Genomic DNA, 20,577 nt, shown 5'->3' on the forward strand with positions numbered 1-20,577 from the left:
ATCAGTTAATAAATATGAAAAAAAATGTAATATTAAAAAAGTGTATCACTTATACTGGCTCAAAAATAAAGTAACTGTCATGAAAATATTTGTATTGTAAATAATAATAAAAAACAGTTATCCTGATTATGAACATAAATGTACATGAACCAGCTCATCAGAACAGATCCATTATTAGAAATGACATGTGTTTAACTGTATCCCTATTCCATTAAAACATTGTGCAGCAAACAATGTGGGATGTATATGGCATGATGCATCACAAGATGAAAGTGGTATGTCCCACAGTTACCTGAATATTGTATGCAGGGAATATAAATGAAAGCCACTGGGAGATTAGACTGCATTATATAAAAGACAACCGTGCTGCATATAACAATGAAGATAACACAACCAGCAGCATGGGTTTTGTGCACGTGTACGTCATGGAAACAGCGCATTGCATCAAAACTTTAAATCACCAAACTTATGTTGTGTCATACATTTACACCATAAAGAAGTGAAATTATGTTGCTGCACCGGTTAAATTCTTTGTGCTCTTATTTTTCTCTAGCATTTTAATTAAGTGATTTTAAAATGTGTCAATGGTCACTTTAACCTGCAATTACCTTTGCTTCTGAACCTGGAAAGAATGGTCAAGATGTCCTTCTGGTTGTCTCCTTTCCTCTGATCTGCTTCTTCGTTCCTCTTAATGCGCAGAGAGGAGAAGAAATTGAGTTTTCTGGGCGGTAAAGAGGCCATGTCATCTTTCGTGCCCGTGTGGGTCTTGGAGCTGAGAGCCACCTGCTCCAGTAACGAGGTGAGCTCACTTTCTGTCCTCGCTCTGGACTGACTGACATCAGTAGATGTGATGCTGTGTTCCTCATCCTGGTTGCTCTGAATGCTGCTGCCAAACAAGCCACTGAGGTTGAAGGAGCCCTCAGACAACGGCCTGGCTTTCAGAGGTCTGTTTCTCCTGAGAACCACAGGGTTGTTTCCTTTTTTGCTGGTGGAGAAGGACTTCCGGAGACTGCTGGCCCACTGTTGGAAGCCAAGGAGCGGAGGAGTGGGTTCAGGTTGAGGACGGCTTGGTTTTGGTGGAGCTTCTGGTTCTGGTTGATCGTTCGGAGGACTCGTTGAAGTTCCGTCCCGTTGTTCTTCTCCAGAAGTCGAGGGCTTTCCAGGAGCAGCCAAGTCCCAGTCGAGAAGCTTCTCCTTTTCAGATAAAGACAGTGTGAGCTTCTTCTTGGGGCTGAGGGAGCTCGTCTCTGAGGGATCGGCTGCGATGACAGGCTCTGGAGAGGAAGTTCTTGGTTTTGGGGATTCGGGAGGAAAATGTGTGCGATAGAGAGGGATTTTTGGGATCTCTTCAATGGGTGTTGACTTCTTGTCCTCCATTAGGGGGCAGCCAGACTCTATAGTCGATGTTGCAGCCTTCGTTACGGAGAGCTGTTTGACAAAACACAAAGATCTTCATCAGCTCATGGACATATCAATTGAAGAATTGTTAATAGAATTAAATTAAATACTATTTTAATCGACCTCCAGCTGGAGTCAAAAAGTGATCATTTGAGGTTAGACAATGATGTTACACAGATTGACAGACAAAGTGAATGTAAATCTGTTTACAGATTCATGGATCTCCTCAAAGTCTGAGTCTCCATCTTCATCTGCCAGGGCTTCAGTTTTATCGTCTGGTTTTCCACGGTGAAATTTCTTAATCAGGACGAGGGGCAGAGCTGCGTGAGGAAATGATGCCACAAAGGGCTTTGATGAGTGATCACAGATCTAATTAATTAATAAAAAAAAAAAATAACACTAGAAAATAAACATGAATAATAATTATGTGTATGAGCAAATAATAATAAATCAATACCCTTTCAATTCAGAAACTAGATTGTGAAATTTTGTATTCACTCTGGTTAGTTTCACTGAATTATCATTTCATATTAGCCAAGTTATGCTTGCAAGGAATATGACATGGTAAACAATGGCTAACTTGAGCTAATAACTACAATAAAGATCTAGAATTAACTGTATGCAAAACATTTAAAATATACTGAAAAGACTTAAATGTTTGCCTGTACTAATAGCTTTTGTATGATCTCAAACAATGGCTGTGAAACAGACCAGCAGCGTCCTCTGGTGAAGAGAGAGGATATGACCAGCATCCAACAAGAGACACGTAGTCTGAATGTAAAGCCTTTGAAAAAGTTGCTTTAGAGTTTTGCTTTCGCTGCAAAATACCAGGAAACTGAGCTCTAATAATAAAGCACATGTGTTTAGGCGACCAAAAGCTGTCTTGGCTTTTATAAATAGATCATGCATGACGCTTGATATTAATCCAGTCAGGATTAACAAATGAATTCAGATTAGTCTTGTATGGCATCTAACATCACAGACACTACAATAGGCAAGGCTGAATCATTCAGCATGTTCAGCTGAGACACAGATAGACTCATTATTTTGAGCTCTTTATCAACCTTGAGCAGATAAACAACTCCGGCCTGCATAGAAACTCAACCGAGAATTAAGACTGTTACTGAAAAAGACAGGCTCAGTGGGAAGGATAAACACTTCTGCCGTGTCTGAAGGTTTCCATATTGTTGGTTTTATTTGTGGGAGACTGAATGATACTTACTGGATCGGATTTTCTTCCTCCAGAGGTTGTTTTTGTTGGTCATTTCACCTTTGGCTGTGGAGCGTTTCACTGCTGAAAAAAAGAGAAACTCCAAGTGAGCACTTAAAGTGACATTGATCATTTAAGAGCATTTTATTTCTATATACATAATGCAAAGTTTCAGTGTATATTTATTGTTTCACTTTGGAATGTGTTTTCAGCCAATAGCCAATAAAGACGAGCTAAGCAAACAAATCCAACAGCTGTTGTCTAACAAGCTACATGTGTGACCGAACAAAATGTTCATCTCGCTCAAGACAAGTCCACGGGCCAAAAATAATATAAAGTCGACGGGAAAGTCTGGCTTTGACTGCCACTCCTTAACCTCATTCAAAAAATGTATGAAAATCCAAGCAGGAAACTCAGAGATGAACTTAAATCCAGTAATTAATAGTGCAAAAGAGACATTTAAGCCATCCTTGTATAAAAGTAATGTGCATTTCAATATGTGACCTAAAAAGTGTCCAAATACATTTTGGGGTCATTATAAAAAGACAAAAACAGGAGGTGCTGTGACATTGTGAAACTATGAGGAAAACCTAAGTTTTGACTGACCTTTCTGCAGCAGAGAATCAGGACACACAGCTGCAGGATCTGCAGGATCTGGCTTTTTAGATGAATCTTTGACTTCACTACTCCAAAATAGGCAAAAGAAAGTATTAGACAGGATCTTTGTAGCGTTCACACTTTATTATTTTTAGTTATTTAATAATATTAAAACAGTACAGTAATTATAATAAATACTACAGCTATTATTAATTATTAAATGTTAAAGAAATGTTCACTCTAGACAATGTAGAAATACTGATTAACACAGTATCTCTCGCTCATATGGCCCAGTAACACATGTGGAGTCTAACATGTCGACACAGGTACATATTTTATTGAAAAGTTTCATTCTTAGACTTAAATTGTCTTTCGGTTGGGTTTGTTCAGCGAACAAATACTGCATTGTTTTAAGCACTGCACGAGTGAAACTTCATTGGAAATTGCAGTTTTATGTATTGCTACTTGATAAGAAACAAAGTCTTATCTTTTAAAATGATGTGAATTTTTTTTTCTCTTCAGGAATCCAAACAATAAATACAATTTTGACGCTCTTCGATGTAGCACGACGGATCACTGTATAAACGCTTCAGTTAAAACCGTGCCGAGCACAATCACCCCTTACTCTTTACTGATAGATTTAATGTAAAAAAACAAACAAACATCTCATGCCTCAAGTAATCGCTGAACCAATGTTTCAATTGGTTTAAAGACCTCAAAAAGAACAGCTAGTAAACAAAAGACACAAAGCATGTTATGTTAGTTCGCTATAAATTAAGTCTAGAGAAGAGCTTTTCGTGAAATATTAGACTATATAGGCCTACTCATATTTTACTTTTTTTTTTATATATATAGCCTATGACAGCCACTGTGTAAATGAATATATTTCAACAACACATATACATTTAGAAGTTAATTTAAGAACTGCATTATGTATACAAACATGTAAACTGCACATTTCTAAGTCGAGTGTTGATTATTATATTTAAAAATGAATAGTAGGCGAATTAAATAGAAGACTGGGCTTTGTTGTTGATTGCAATCTTATAGTAATGTAAAAGGTCTCGCTATAGTTTAAAGCATAAGTTGAATTTTATTTCAAGAAAGAGCAATTTGTTCAGTAATCCACCGTTTAATTTGAAATAAATAAATATTTTATTTTACAGCTGTACCTTGGTTTTGACGTCACTGTTCAGTATCAGTATCGCCAAAACCGAGGTACATACCGAACCGTTATTTTCGTGTACCGTTAGACCTCTATTAGACATTCACATTTAAAGTGAATGGTGTAAACCAACCTCATATTTATGACCTCTGTTGAGCCTGAGAGAGCCTGCACTTCTGCACTCTCAGCCGGAGCACTGGGCTTCGACAAACCCTTTGGGTCATTCTGAGATCTGGAGTCTGATTCGGCTCCTGCGGGGTCCACGCACACACATGACAGAATTAATTTATAAACCAGACCCTGATATCATGCTCTCCATATTCAGAATAGATTACGTACCTTAATGTCTGGATTTCACCAGCACAACAACAACAACATCTTATAGTAACAAATTTTGTTTATTAATTAACATTAATTTATTATTATTACACATATCCCTGAAGAGTAACTTTAATTTATAAAATGTTCCATGGCAGTCTTTTTAGTGGATCTTTAATTAAAAGGTTTGTAAAAGCTGAATTCCTGTTTAAATGATGGTATAAGGTCATTGAAAGCTTTCATAAGATAACAGTATGTCTGAACACTTGGCTATATGTTAACTAATTTCTCATCTCTTTATTCCTGTTAAACAGACATTATAACCTTGAGACACTCTCCATATGAATGTCTGTTTTGATTAGTGTTTTTCAATAGCTTCTAACCCTCACTATTTAGCTCTCTTTCCCTTTAGCACACTCTATGATAGTCATTCATGTATATGCTGTATACTGCAGTCAATACTGCTTTTTTGTGTCAGATGAGTTAAAAGACATAGCTCAAAGTTTCTAAAAGAATTATTTTTTCATTCATTTTTAACCCTGTACATCTTGCACACAAAACCACCCCAACAAAATGATTTGAGAGTTTTTATCTTCATATTTTGCCTACACAAAATAGCAAGATTAATTAAATGAAATATGGATATGAATACATTCAATTAAACTCTCATTTTCTCTTTGGGGTGTGAGACCCTAAGGCTATTTTAATAGCTTGATAAAAAGAAAAAAATATATACACATACAGTGGGTATCGGAAGTATTAAGACCCCCTTACATTTTTCACTCTTTGTTATATTGCAGCCATTTGCTAAAATCATTTAAGTCCATTTTTTTCCTCATTAAATGTACACACAGCACCCCATATTCACAGAAAAACACAGAATTGTTGACATTTTTGCACATTTATTAAAAAAGAAAAACTGAAATATCACATGGTCCTAAGTATTCAGACCCTTTGCTGTGACACTCATATTTAACTCAGGCGATGTCCATTTCTTCTGATCATGCTTGAAATGGATCTACACTTTCATTTGAGTCCAGCTGTGTTTGATTATACTGACTGGACTTGATTAGGAAAGCCACACAGCTGTCTATATAAGACCTTACAGCTCACAGTGCATGTCAAAGGAACGGCCTGAAGAGCTCAGAGACAGAACTGTGGCAAAGCACAGATCTGGCCAAGGTTACAAAAAAAACATTTCTGCTGCACTTAAGGTTCCTAAGAGCACAGTGGCCTCCATAGTCCTTAAATGGAAGACGTTTGGAACGACCAGAACCCTTCCTAGAGCTGGCCGTATGGCCAAACTGAACTATCGGAGAGGTAAAGAAGAACCCAAAGTTCACTGTGGCTGAGCTCCAGAGATACAGTCGGGAGGTGGGAGAAAGTTGTAGAAAGTCAACCATCACTGCAGCCGTCCTCCAGTCGGGGCTTTATGGCAGAGTGGCCTGAAGGAAGCCTCTCCTCAGTGCAAGACACATGAAAGCCCCCATGGAGTTTGCCAAAAAATATACCTGAAGGATTCTCTGGTCTGATGAGACCAAGACAGAACTTTTTGGCCAAATTTCTAAGCGGTATGTGTGGAGAAAACCAGGCACTGCTAATCACATGTCCAAGTGGGGTGGGGGTGTTTTTCAGCTGCAGGGACAGGACGACTAGATGCAATCGAGGGAAAGATTAATGTGGCCAAATACAGGAATATCCTTGATGAAAACCTTCACCAGAGTGCTCAGGACCTCAGACTGGGCCGAAGGTTCACCTTCCAACAAGTCTATGACACCTAAGCACACAGCTAAAATAACGAAGGAGTGGCTTCACAACAACTCAGTGACTGTTCTTGAATGGCCCAGCCAGAGCCCTGACTTAAACCCAATTGAGCATCTCTGGAGAGACCTGAAAATGGCGGTCCACCAACGTTTACCATCCAACCTGACAGAACTGGAGAGGATCTGCAAGGATCCCCAAATCCAGGTGTGAAAAACTTGTTGCATCTTTCCCAAAAAGACCCATGGCTGTATTAGATCAAAAAGGTGCTTCTACTAAACACTGAGCAAAGGGTCTGAATACTTAGGACCATGTGATATTTCAGTTGTTCTTTTTTAATAAATGTGAAAAAATGTCAACAATTCTGTGTTTTCCTGTCAATATGGGCTGCTGTGTGTACATCAATAAGGAATAAAATTGACTTAAATGATTTTAGCAAATGGCTGCAATATAACAAAGAGTGAAAAATGTAAGGGGGTCTGAATACTTTCCGTACCCACTGTAGATACACATGTATACACAGCTGAGAAAATAAGTTTTGAACACATCACCATTTTTCTCGGTTAATATATTTCTAAAAGTGCCGTTGACTAAATTTTCACCAGATTTCAGTAACAACCCTAGTAATCAATACATACAAAGATAGTAAAACAAAAAAAATCAAAAATTAAGTTCTGTGTAATAAAGTGGAATGACCCAAGGGAAAAAGTATTGAACACATAAAAAAAGGGAGGAGCAAAAAAGCATGGAAAGCCAAGACACCAGCAGACATATCTCAGTGATTAAAACTCAGTCCTGCCCCTTGTCAGTGGAAATTAATATTAGTTTGTTCCCAACTGACGGCCTATACAAAGGTGTCTCATTACCAACGTGTCACACAGGAAACATTTCATGATGGGTAAAAGCAAAGAGCTCTCTTTTAAGACCTTCACAACTTTATTGTTGCAAAACATACTGATGGCATTGGTTACAGAGGGATTTCTATACTTCTGAATGCTCCAGTGAGCATTTTTGAGGCCATAATCCGGAAGTGGAAAGAACATAATTTCACCATAAACAGGCCACGACCAGGTGCTCCTCACAAGATTTCTATCAGAGCAGTGAAAATAATAATCAGAAGAGTTTTCTAAGAGCCAAGGACCACTTGTGGAGAGCTTCAGAAAGACCTGGAATCAGCAGGTACAATAGTTTCAAAGAAAACTATAAGTAATGCACTCAACCGCCGTGGCCTGTATACACGCTCACCAAGCAAGGCTCTACTGCTGAAGAAAAAACACGGTGAAGCTTGTTTAAAGTTTGCTGCACCACATTTAGACAAGCCTGTGAAATACTGGGAGAATTGAGTCTGGTCCGATTAGACCAAAATTCAACTCTTTGGATGCCATAATATACACCATGTTTGGAGGTCAAACGGCACCCAACATCACCTCAAAAACATCATTCTAGCACTGGCAAAATTCCTATAATTGAAGGAGCGATGAATGGGCAAATGTACAGAGACATTCTTGATAAAAATCTGCTGCTATCTACCAGGATGATGAAACAAGGGTGGATATTTCAGTGAGACAATAATCCCAAACACACAAGAAAACTCATTTGGTTTCGGACAAAGAAAGTAAAGCTGCTAGAAAGGTCCAGCCAATCACCTGACTTGAATCCAATAGAAAATCTATGGAAAGAACTAAAGATTAGAGTTCATAGAGGCCCATGAAACCTTCAAGATTTGAAGACTGTTTGTGTGGAAGAATGGGCCAAAATCACAACTGAGCAATGCATACGACTAGTTTCTCCATACAGAAGGAATATTTAAGCTGTCATTACCAACAAAAGCTTTTATACAAAATGTTAATCTGGTGAAAATTAATCAGAAATACATTTACTGAGAAAAATGGTGACGTGTTCAATACTTCTTTTACCTGCAGTATTTAAATTATAATTGAAATGATTATTGTGTATCATTTGAGTTCAAAATAGAAGGCAGTGCAATCACCTACAAAAAGATAAAAGGACAGGATAGAAAAGACCCAAAAGAACCAAGGTAAGTTTGACTGTAAAGGAATTCAGACATAATTTAAAATGGGTCTGATGTATGTTCTAAACATGTTCTTTAAAAATGGTTTGTTGCAGTTCCAATGCTTTTAAAAAAATGGGATGTGAAGTTAAAATGTGTGAAAAGTGAAAAAACTAGACAAAGGGGGAGAATTATGTTTGTGAATCTGGGTGTGATACATCTGGTACAGGGTCATTTTTTAAGCGTATACTTAATTATGATAGTTGGGTTACATTTCTTCTTATTAGCTTGGGAGTTGCATTGATGAGTACAAATACATCTTTGTTGAGGGTTACACAGGAAGCTCACTGAATCGGCAGACAATAAAGCAGAAACAAACTTTTAGAGTTAAAAATGAATTTATTTTATGCGTACAGGCTTTAAATGTATGATAAATTAGGAGAAAAACAGTCTTTTATTGTGAAATATACAAAGAAATAGTAAGATAAAATTTACAAAAAACCATCCTTAAAGGACTTGAAAAATTGTGCAAAACTAAGTCTTCTTATAGGACGACCTCAGTTTGTTTTTAGGAAAAGGAACAAGAGAGTGCTCTTACATGGGATTGGGATAGTAAAGCAGCCTCTGCAACAGAGAGGACAAACACGGAGAGAAACAAGAAGGGAGGTTACTTTACGGGATGCCGTGTACTGGAAAAACAGGTGCATTTAAAAAGCATGCTGGGATAGTAGAGCGTACAAGTGCATTTCTGTTAGTAAGTTAACTTTGGTAGCAAACAAATGCAATGGCGACTTCCAGTGAAGGACAGCGATGTTTGGTATATCTAATAAGAAATGTTCATACATTAGACCCATGCTGCATTCACAATACTGCGGTTAACATTAAAGTTAAGGGAGCCAGTGCAAAGCTAAACAATCTGATCACCTGACCCATGCAGGCCAATCACGTTCCTGCTCTCACGGTTCAGCCAATCAGAAGTTGGAGCATTGGAAACTTGAAACAGACTATGTATGATGTAGAAAAGGGTGCAATATGAAGAGAAAAGAGGAAATTGAGAGAGAAATAGCACTAAAATCAAGGGTGAATTTTCCAGAACTATAATTATGCATATTCAGTACACTTAAACACTGATAAAACAGTGCAAGAACAACAACAACAACAAAAATACACTTTTAAAGCTTTACACCACACATTTAGTGGAATGTTTGCATACTGATTGATTGAACAATTGGAGGTACCCTATTCACGGTGATACGGAGGGACATTTCCTCCACTTTTACATTAGAAATCAATGCAGAATAGGATGCATTTGACCAATAAAGACTATTTGCATTACATCACAAAGGAAAAAACACCACCACAATTTTGGTTATAAGCCATAATCTAGATTCCCCAAAAAGCCATAAACTAAGAAAAAGTAAAAAAAAAAAAAAAAAAAAAAAAAGACAAAGCGTATCATATTTCCTCATTAACAAAGTCGTCAAAATGCATTTTAATACTGTTTGGCATTTCCATTGCACATTGAACAAGGGGAGATGCAGACCTCTTAACGTTGCAGTCCCGTTAACCGGCAGTTTCAGGCAGTTAGGATAAAGCGGCACAACCCTTCTCTGTAAAGTGCTCTTAGTTTATCAGCTTTGGATCTTACATTTTCAATTAAAGGAATATTTACGAACACTGAATGTTTCTTAAACCCTGTAGGGCCATGGTTGTTCTTAAAGGGACGGTTCACCCAAAATGACAATTCTTTCATCATTTACACACTCATGTCATTCCAAACCTGTAGGACTTACTTTCATTTGTAGAACACAAAATAATATACTTTGATGAATGTTGATGATGTTTTTGTAATACAATAAAAGTCAATGGGGTCCAAAAAATAAAACCACAAACAAAAAAATAACATTTGACTCCATTGACTTTCATTGTATGGACACACTTCTCATTAATTAAAATATGTTAATTTGTGTTATGTTGAAGAAAGTCAGTCATACAGGTTTGGAATGACATGTGGGTAAGTAAAAAAATAAAAAAATAAAATAAAAGACAATTGTCTTTTTGGTTTGTACTGTCCCTTTAAGAAAATTTAAATTCAACTTCAAATTATGTCAAACTTTGTCAAAGGTACTGAGAAATAACTAAATATTATAATTAATAAACTAACGATGTCAGTGTAAGGGACTGGCCCAGTCTACAGAGTTTAGGAAGCCCCTTCCCTCGTCAGTCCAGCGGTACCGAGGACCCTTTAAGGCAGCTGGAGCCCCCGGTACGGCTCGACTGACTCCATCATGCTCACTGGGGAGGGAGCGATGGCCTCTCGGCTCATCTGGCCCGTCATCTCATGCAGCATGTATATGAAGGGCACACCCAGACTCAGTAGCTCATAAAGGAATGCATAGTCCTCCTGGCGCTCTCTGAGGTGTAGCCCTACGGCCCGGGCCGTCTTATACATCCAGCGGGCAAGCTGGCGGGGCGTACCGAACAGTGTGCGGCCCACGTGCAGTGGCCAGTGCAGACGTTTCCTAATAAGGGAAGTCAGGGTACCTGAGGAAGGGCCGCGGAGGCTGTCGGTGGCTGTGTAATCAGTACTAACGCTGGGCGAGGGTCTGCCAACACCGTTGATCTGTAATAATGAGGATGTACATAAAACAGAAGAGGATGGGAACATTTAACCTAAACTAAAAGTTTCTTCTAATGTACATTTCAAATGTGCATAGGATACGGCAAGTAGGCTGCACCAGACAGATATAATGTATATATTAGTGATGATAATAATAATAACAACAACAACAACTATTACTAATAACTATAAATAATAAAAAGAAAACAACTAATAATAATGATAATAATTTAACTAGATTATTACTATTATTATTAATTGTATTACTATTATTAGTATACTATTATAAATAATAATAATAATAATAATAATAATAATAATAATAATAATAATACATGACTGAACAATAAAAATGTTTCTTAAAATAATCTTCTGATTATTCTGATTATAGAAATTCTGATTATTAACCAAAACTTCATTATCTTGATTATTAATAATAGTTCTAATGATTAAACACAACACTGTCACAAATAACTAATTATATTTCTAATAACTAATGATTATATACTATTATAAAGAATAAAAATTGTTTTTATAATTGTGTATAATAATGATTACTAGTATTATTGTTGTTACTATTATTAGTTATAGGTATTAACAACAACAACAACAACAATAAATTACTAATAACTTATAATTATAAATGAATAATGAATATAAAATAAGAATAATGAACAGATCTAGATTATCTAGATTATTACTATTATTATTAGTGTTACACCTATTATTAGTCATAGGTATAAATAATAATAATAATAATAATAAAAATAATACTACTACTACTACATGATGGAATAATGAAGATTATTCTGAAAAGTTATCATTATTATTAACAAAATCTACATTATCTTGATTATTAATAATAACTATAATTAATAACACAACCTATAACTAATAATTATTACTACTATTGATATACTACTGTAAATAAAAATAGCTTTTATAATTAAATTATAATAATGATTATTACTATTACTATTGTTTACTATTATTAGTTATATGTATTAATATTAATAGTAATAATACATGACTGAATAATACAAATTATTCTGAAAAGTTATTATTATTATTATTATTATTATTATTAATAAAATCTAGATGATCTTGATTACTAATAATAAATATAATAATTAAAAACAACACCACCTTTAACTTATTGTCCCTCCATGTCACTGTTTGGACTTTGTTTTCAGTTTGTTCTGTTTCGACCTTGAATTTGCATGCATTGTTATTAAATTACAAACACCTTTTAAATAAAATGAGGAGTGCATCAGATGTAAATAAAAATGATTTAAATAACTGATTTAAATAAATTATTATTGGTCCATCACAGCATTCTGTTGTCAAATATTTTTGTATAACTAATTCTAAACTGTATAACTGACTGATTTATTGGTTGACCACATCTGTTTAATAATTTATTAGCATTACCTCTCCTCTTCGATGCCTACTGCTGATGTTTCTCTGAGAAAAGTGCAGCTTGCAGTAAAAAGTGCCTGCAAGAAAATAACAAGTAAATGATGTACTCCATTCAATACCACACACTACATGTAGCAGACAGTCTAATAAACAGAAATGGCATTATAAACGCAACCTCGCGCTAACAAACCTTGGTTGGAGTCGAAGGCATGACCACCGAGCCGCAGTGTGCAGCCGCAGATGTTACAGCGGAAACACTCTCTGTGGAAGAAGTATCCCTCCGCACTGAGCCGCTCCATTATGTACACACGCTTCTCACAGAAGTGACAGGTGTCGCTGCCGCCCAGAGCCAGAGGAAACTCCTTCCGCATGCTGGTCTGAAACACAACGTCATCCATTCAACAGTGAGAAGGGATAAAAGGGATCAAACTAAATTGAGCTGTTACAACATTGTTCTAATACACTGCAATGAGATCAGACACAGGTTACTTATGGATAAATATATAAATAAATTCAAAAACATTCTAAATAAAATCAAATTACTAAATCATATTATTAATATAAAAATAAACTTTTTTTATATAGGTTACATGGCATGCTAAGTATTTTGCTATATTACTAGCACATTGATCAGCTGTTTTAATGAGAAAATTAGAAACTGGTTGAAACATCACAGATTTAAGTTAGCAGGTCAGTGAAATCACACAATATGTAAAGGGCACAATATTTTGTTAATAGGTCAATAAAACAATGCTTAAGCCAAAGCATGAAACATAGTCCTGAAAAATAAGGCAAAAAGCTTGTGCTTTGATTAGCCAGATATAAGAACTGTATATGACTGCCCCAGATTCTGCACTTCTTCTGACCTCTGTCTGTGGACAAATACTCTCTTAACTAGTTGTGGCCTTCAGCAAAAGAACATGCCGTTTTTGCACTTTTTTCCACTTTCCACAAGATTTGAACACACCATTTAACAATAGAAAACAACTGAGAAATAAAGGAAAACCTCATGACATTGGCCTACATCCTGAGGCTGAAACATTGTTGGGAGAATAAAAAGACATCAGATTCACATAAATGACAACATGGCTTCTGAAAACTTCAGAGGATTCTGTAGCTTCAAGAAACAACCTTGTCCCGGGACAGAAGCTGCTTACCAGCGAGAGGGTGAAGGGGTTGTTAGGTCTGTGATCGGTCTCGTATAATATGGCCAGAGTAGCAGCTTTAACACCAATAGCAGAAGAAACCTTTCCTACCGTTCTCTGACGATCAGCGGTGAAGAAATGAATGGGGGAAGGAGAATAGAAATAAAACAAAGCAAATCAGGAAAAAGAAAAATGTAGTAGATATTCAAACCATAGTGGAGAGTGATACAGATGTGAAAGTGTGGAAAAGCCAAGTCTTTGTATGTACAATATTTAAATGCATTCTTTTTCATGAAAGTTCCATTTACTTTTTTTAAAGAAACAATGCCCTATTTCTATACTCCCATTTAATAGATTTCTATCTATGAATAAGGAATACTACTATATAGAAATATGATGAGTTTTACCACAGTCTTATTTCTTCATGGTATAGGAACTTAAGAAAAAGCAACATTTCTTAAAGTGTTGCAATCTCTCAGCAAACTACTATATAAAAACAATTATTGTGTTCTTTCATGCATTCAATGTGTAACACATTTGACGCTCCTTCAAAAGGAAGAACAACTGCGTGACTGTTTTTACACGGGCCTAGTTAGAAATCAATTAATTTTCTGAATTGTACAAAAAAATGAAGGAAAACATCTTTATCAATGACAAAACATTATAATGTTTATGCAAGGTTAAGGTCAGTTTATTAGCAGCTTAAATACCTGTTTGGAGGGGTCAATGCACTCTACACGTCTGATTTCAGAGCGATCTGTGTGTTTATCGTCCTTCAGTTGTGTTTCTGAATCTTCACTGCACTACAACCAATGGGAAGATGCCTTTCAATATGAATCACTCACAGATTCTGATATATTCTGTAATGTACCTCTAACCACAGTCTGTGCAGATATACTTCAGAGTGTTAATGCAGTCTAAAACAAGAGAACTCCACTAATTACTATTAATATAATCACAATGTTTTACCTGCTGGTGTTGGACTGAAGGAACAGGGGACAGACGACAGGAAAGAGTAGAGGATTCTGGGATAGCGTGAAATGAGAAGGCTTCGGAAGGAGAGGAAGAAACGACAGAAGAGTTTTCATCTGCCTGTGTGAGGAGAGCAGGAAGATGTAGAAAACAGAAACAAAAAATAAATCATAATCCAAAGATTATACAAAAACTGAACACTAAGATGACAGAAGGGGAGGACAGATATAAAATAATAAAAAAATAATTACCACTACTAGTAATAAATTATTTATTCATTTTATTATTATAGTAAAATACAGCATTATTTTACATATTTGTTATAATAAATAAAATATACTACTACTAACAATAAATTGTATTCTATTAATGACGATGTTACTAAAATATTAATATTTATAATTATAATAAATATTGTAACTTTGTATCAATTCATTATTGTTATTATCAGTTATTATTATTAAAGTGGAGCTGATATTAAAATATTAATAGGTAATTTTAAATATTGTTATAAAGAAATTAAATTGGTACTATTAATAAATACATTTATAATAATATTAATGTTTAAATAATATTTAATATTCTAATAGAATATTTTTAAGTTATAAATATTATACAATCATTAAATTGGTAAAAAACGTGAGGGTCTCAGACTCTCTCTATAGGAGAGAATGAAAAATGGAAAGAAAGACAGAAAGAAAGAATAGAGGACTGCATTCAGGCAAAGTGGCCAACCACAACGTGACTGTTATGCACTCTTGATTAGTTCTGCTGAAATGAAAGCGTGCTGACCAAACAAACTGTTCTGCATTTCTTCTGCCTCAGTTGTTGTGTTCAATAATTATTTAAGTCAGGATGAAAAAGAAAAGGTCACTGTAAATGAAGCATGGCGAAAGACAGACACCACCAGATGCTGGCACATATAAGTCCTTTCTAGGGAAAATCCCTCATGAGGTCAAGTAAGGACAAAAACCAAAAGGCAACACACAGCACTTGTTAAAACACACTAAACATGCTCATGCCTCTATCACCAGCAGGGTGGACTATTGTAATGGTCTCCTCAGCAGAACATAGACAGCTGCAGCTCATCCAGAACGCTGCTGCCAGGATTCTGACTAGAACCAGAAAATCTGAGCATATCACACCAGTCCTCAGGTCCTTACACTGGTTTCCAATTACATTTAAGATTGATTTTAAAGTACGTTTACTTGTTTATATATCACTCAATGGATATGCTCACTGAATATAAACCTCACAGACCCCTCCGATCATTAAGATCAGTTAGAAATACCAAGGGTTCACACAAAACAAGGGGATCCGCTTTTAGCTATTATGCTGCCCGCAGCTGAAACCAGCTTCCAGAAGAGATCAGATGTGATAAAACACTAGTCACATTTTAATGCAGACTCAAAACTCATCTGTTCAGCTGTGCATTTACTGAAAGAGCTCTGTGCGACATCTAAACTGATAGCACTCTATTTTATGTATAATCATTTTATATTAATTTTATTAGTATTACATTCATTTTAAATCGATTTTTAAATTTAAATGAACTAGTTTCATGATTATTTGACTTTCTTTTTTGTAAAGCACTTTGAATTACCATTGCATATGAAATGTGCTATTTAAATAAACTTGCCTTGCCTAAACTGGCCACTGAAGTTTTGTAAGCACACAGTAAGCAGGGATATACCATCATGTGTTAGTATTACTGACGCAATGCAACCTGAAGTTTAGCTTTTCACCTGAAGTTGAGGTGGTTTGCCAGTGAACATGCAGCTCAGTTGCTGAGCACGCTCTTTAATGCTCTTTTTGTTGAACTGTCTAGTAATTTCAGCCTGCACTTTTCTCTGCAAAGTATTCAAAGGCAAAAGAGAAAGAAAGCATTACATGAAAGAAAGGGAGTAAAACTATCACTGTTTGTAGCAATAGGTAGGTTTGGACTGATGCATCACAGCGTTCACCTGAATGACCTCCTCTTCCAGCTTCTGTAGGCACTGCAGCATGCCGCCCAGGGCTAAATCTGAGGGGTCTGCCGGCTGGAGCACTTTGAAGGGAATGTGAGGAGATCTGGGACGAGACTCACTGACTTGATAACTTGAGGGAATTCCAGTGAGCTGGAGAGTGTGGTGAACGCTAGTGGTTTTATAGTCGGACTGGATCTCTGTTTGACCGTGGCTGGATTGGATTTCTATACAGTGGTCAGAATGATGGGTCTCATTCTGCGTGTGAGATTCCAGCAGTCTTAGATAAGGAGAAGGCTGAAAGGACACAGGTGACAATATTTCAAAGTTGAAGCCAGATTCACAAAATGATGAGGAATGAATGATATACTGGTGCCATATTGGATATCAGCAGATTTTCTTTTTTTTTTCCGTCGTACTCGTAGATGCTGAATATTTTATGTTCATTCTAATTTCCACTATTTTTACGTTTAGATCATATAGTACGTACTAACTAACCTACAGTGACATTTTTTAAATTTAACTTTTTTTTTTGCAAATTTAAAAATACATTTTATATTTGAATTATTTAAAAATGTTTTCTTTTGAATTATTTTAATAGTTTTTTTGTGTTTTTATTAAAGAAAGTTTTGAATTTCTAAAATTTTTGGAAGGGAGGGGTTTGCTCCGAACTTGCGAAATTCTGAGAAAGTTACAATATTTTCTGACCTTAGATGCATTTAAAACCTGTTGTAGTGGACTCCAATACAATATTAGGACACTTTAAAATACATATGACCTGCTCTTTAACTATTTCCCCACCAGCATGCTTTTGAAAAGTTGCCAGCCACCGCCAGTAATTTTGATGATTGTCACTAAAATTTGATGGCCTCCAGTATATTTTGCTATATGAATATTTTACTCCGTAACATTATGCAGTTTTCATTTATATCCTGTCTATTGCTGATGATCGCATTATTTTTAATATGAATCTGTTTACATTAGAGATCGCTCATTTCTCCATCCTGTTCACGTGTGTTTTTGTTTGGAAGGTTTTGTACTCGTTCAGATGATGTGCAATAGCGCCCCCTAATGTATAACAGTGAAAACAAAAAAAGACATAAAAACTCATCTTTGGCGTGGAAGCGTTGTCTTCTAAAAGATGAGATAACTAATCAATTGTGGGAAGAGTGTTAATAGTTTATAAAATAGTCTTAAATAGTCTTAAAAAAAGTCTAAATTCAAACTTTAAATAACTGTTCTAAAAATAACATACCACAAAAATGACATTTAATATGATTTACGCAAGTTGTGTTGTGTTGTGTTCCTGGATCAGCATCCGGTGGTGTTTCTGGAACATCAATGAATGACTGAATGCAGAAAACATACTGAATGATTGATTTTAGGAATATTATTCTAGGAAATGTTGATCTAGTGACATGGTCTTCTCGTGTAAATCACATTGTGTTGTGGATTTGCATTAGGTTTGCAGTGGACACACATAATGGAAACAAAACACTGCTGCATGGGATTGTGGGTGATGAGGAATGACAGATCTTCCCCGCTGGCGGAGCATACCTGCCATTTTGGTTTGGGTGGAGGGGGTGGAGGGGGTGCAGGCTGGCTCTTAGGTTTGGCAAAGCGCAGGTTTTCTGTCATGTCCAGAGATACAGGTTTGTCAACCTCAGATTCAGACTAGTTTCGGTAACATTGCACCCGAGGAGATAGAAAGAGATTGAAGATGGAGAAAGAAAAAGGACAGAAAGCAAGAGAAAATCAGAGGGAAGCTAGAGAAGCCACAGAAAAAGGAAAGCAAAAATGTAAGAGCAGAACAACAATGAAACCGCATTAAATTCTTAAGACCACAGATTGGCTTATGATCAACAACTCGACTGCACTGCACAGAAAGTTCATTAGCTGTTCACAGTCAGTTATGAAATATTAACACCCCATGAGTGACCTACATCCTTTAAGCCTATAATTGAGCAGCCAGACCATTTAATGACCGCTGCTAATCTCAAAAAAAAGAAAGCCGGCTGCAAAAAAAACCAGCAGGACTATAACAATTATCCTGCATTATTCTTTTAAATTAAAAATGATCTGTAAATAATATACCCATACTTTTTGAAAATCTGTATCAAATCTATCAAATTTAATATAGAAACAGTAGAAATGTTATTTGTTTTTGTTGGCTGTTTCTTGTAATTAGTTTTTGGCTATTCTTAGTTTTCTAAAATTGACTAGCTTTAGATCATATGGTGCTCTCTAACCTACAGTGAATATCAAAAAAACTTACTAATTTAATAACACTTAAATAGAATCTTTAGCAAAATCTTAAAATAAATATCCATCCATCCTTTCATTATAATTGTGGCATCTACATTCACTTGTAGCACCAATTTACTTTAAGTTTTTATTCTGAATTTACTAAGGAATAATCAAATTATTAATTGTTATTTACAAATGTTTTCATTTTAAATAATGTTATTAAACTTGCGGTTTATTGCAATAAATGTTTTTATTACAATAAGAATTTTTAATTTATTGAGAAAATCAAATTACAGTGACATGCAAAAGTTTGGGAACCCCTTGCAGAATCTGTGAAAATGATTTTCCTACATGAAAATGTGAATAATTTTCCACATACTGTTCAAAAGTTCTTAATGCATCTCGTTTCCTTCTGGAGCATCAGTGAATGTTTAAACCTTTTGTAAAAGTTGTGTTTGAGTCCCTCAATTGTCCTCAGTGTGAAAAAAATGGATCTTAAAATCATAAAGTCACTGCTGGAAAGGGTTCAAATATGCAAAAGAAGCTGGAAAACTGAAGAATCTGCAGGACCTTAAAGATTTTTCTGAAGAACAGTTCTCAGTTTAACTGTTCAGAACAAACATTTTTCTTGTGGACTACATCTAAACATCTTTTATGTAAAATATCTTACTCAGGGCAGTACTAAATACAGTACAAATAACATGCATTTAGTATGATCTCTCTTATTTTGTTATAATTATTCACATTTTTACAAATTCTGCAAGGGGTTCCCAAACTTTCGCATGCCACTGAGTGCATTTAAAAAAGTATTTAAAATATTTTAATTTCAATTAAATTTAAGGCTTTCAGTTTAACACGTTAATTAGTTATGAAGAAATAATGCAATTAAAATATTTTAATGCAGTTAACGCACTGGCCCCACGCCAAACCTGTACATCATCTTACATTTCATATTGTTGACTTGACAAATCCGACACAGGGCAACCACTCCACAAAAATTCAAGATATTGGTGCAAAAATGCCCCTGTATGAGTTTTTGTATAAGTTTAAATGTGGTTTTATATAACAGTAAAGTAAATAAAAAGTTGATATCATGTAACACAGCAACACATCTGAGCAACAGTGGTGTTTACTGTAGTTTCTGAATGAATCTGCAGTTTAAACAAATGGAGTGAACAATGATTCAAAGGCCCATTCATAAACACAGCCTTTGAACAAATCAAATGAATGAATGACTCAGACACTTACTGCCACCTGCTGGCAGATTTAGTTTCTTATTTAGAGTATCATTTCATTAAAAAAAAGAAAAAAAAAAACATTAAAAATATAGTACACGCGAAAAAAGAAAAAAAAAAAAAAAGTAAATTCTATAATTTACTCACTCTTATGTCGTTTCAAACCTTTCTTTTGTGGTACATAAAAAAAGGTATTTTGAAGACTGTTGGTAACAAAGCTGTTTTGGTTACTAGTAACTTTAATTGTATTAACAAACATTGCTGAGATGTTTCTCAAATTATCTTTTATATTCCAAAGGTTTTAGGTGTAAGAAATGTTATGTTGAATCAAATAAAATATTTATTTCTAAAGCTACAATTTGTAATGTCTACTTGATACTTTCTCATTTAACACAACAATAGCTTTAAATAATCTTGTGTGGGTATTTTCACAAATTTATTTTGCAATTAATTAGATTAATTAATTTGTAATCGACTGACAGCCCTAATTAAATTATTTAAATGTAATTGTTTTT

The 20,577-nt window shown here is 35.3% G+C and overlaps 1 protein-coding gene across 7 annotated transcripts in view; it reads right to left on the bottom strand.

Annotated features, from left to right (window-relative positions):
- The window catches only part of mical2b (microtubule associated monooxygenase, calponin and LIM domain containing 2b), a 52,026-nt gene that overhangs the window by 5,790 nt on the left and 25,659 nt on the right, over positions 1-20,577 (bottom strand). For 2 of the 7 annotated variants that reach the window (XM_026202263.1, XM_026202262.1), the window contains exons 17-30: positions 18,138-18,254; positions 16,581-16,877; positions 16,362-16,466; positions 14,614-14,736; positions 14,355-14,447; positions 13,657-13,761; positions 12,690-12,876; positions 12,512-12,576; positions 11,005-11,083; positions 4,504-4,621; positions 3,215-3,294; positions 2,621-2,692; positions 1,609-1,718; positions 609-1,428 (exon numbers count right to left, since the gene is read on the bottom strand). In XM_026202263.1, the coding sequence (XP_026058048.1) occupies positions 609-1,428; positions 1,609-1,718; positions 2,621-2,692; positions 3,215-3,294; positions 4,504-4,621; positions 11,005-11,083; positions 12,512-12,576; positions 12,690-12,876; positions 13,657-13,761; positions 14,355-14,447; positions 14,614-14,736; positions 16,362-16,466; positions 16,581-16,877; positions 18,138-18,254 (2,371 nt within the window). Of the gene's footprint in view, positions 1-608; positions 1,429-1,608; positions 1,719-2,620; positions 2,693-3,214; positions 3,295-4,503; positions 4,622-8,839; positions 9,085-11,004; positions 11,084-12,511; positions 12,577-12,689; positions 12,877-13,656; positions 13,762-14,354; positions 14,448-14,613; positions 14,737-16,361; positions 16,467-16,580; positions 16,878-18,137; positions 18,255-20,577 lie in introns of those variants that run through there. The other 5 variants (XM_026202266.1, XM_026202264.1, XM_026202265.1 and 2 more) reach the window with 5 other exon arrangements.

The sequence above is a fragment of the Carassius auratus genome, chromosome 25 (assembly GCF_003368295.1).
Source record: "Carassius auratus strain Wakin chromosome 25, ASM336829v1, whole genome shotgun sequence".
NCBI classification, from domain to species: domain Eukaryota; kingdom Metazoa; phylum Chordata; class Actinopteri; order Cypriniformes; family Cyprinidae; genus Carassius; species Carassius auratus.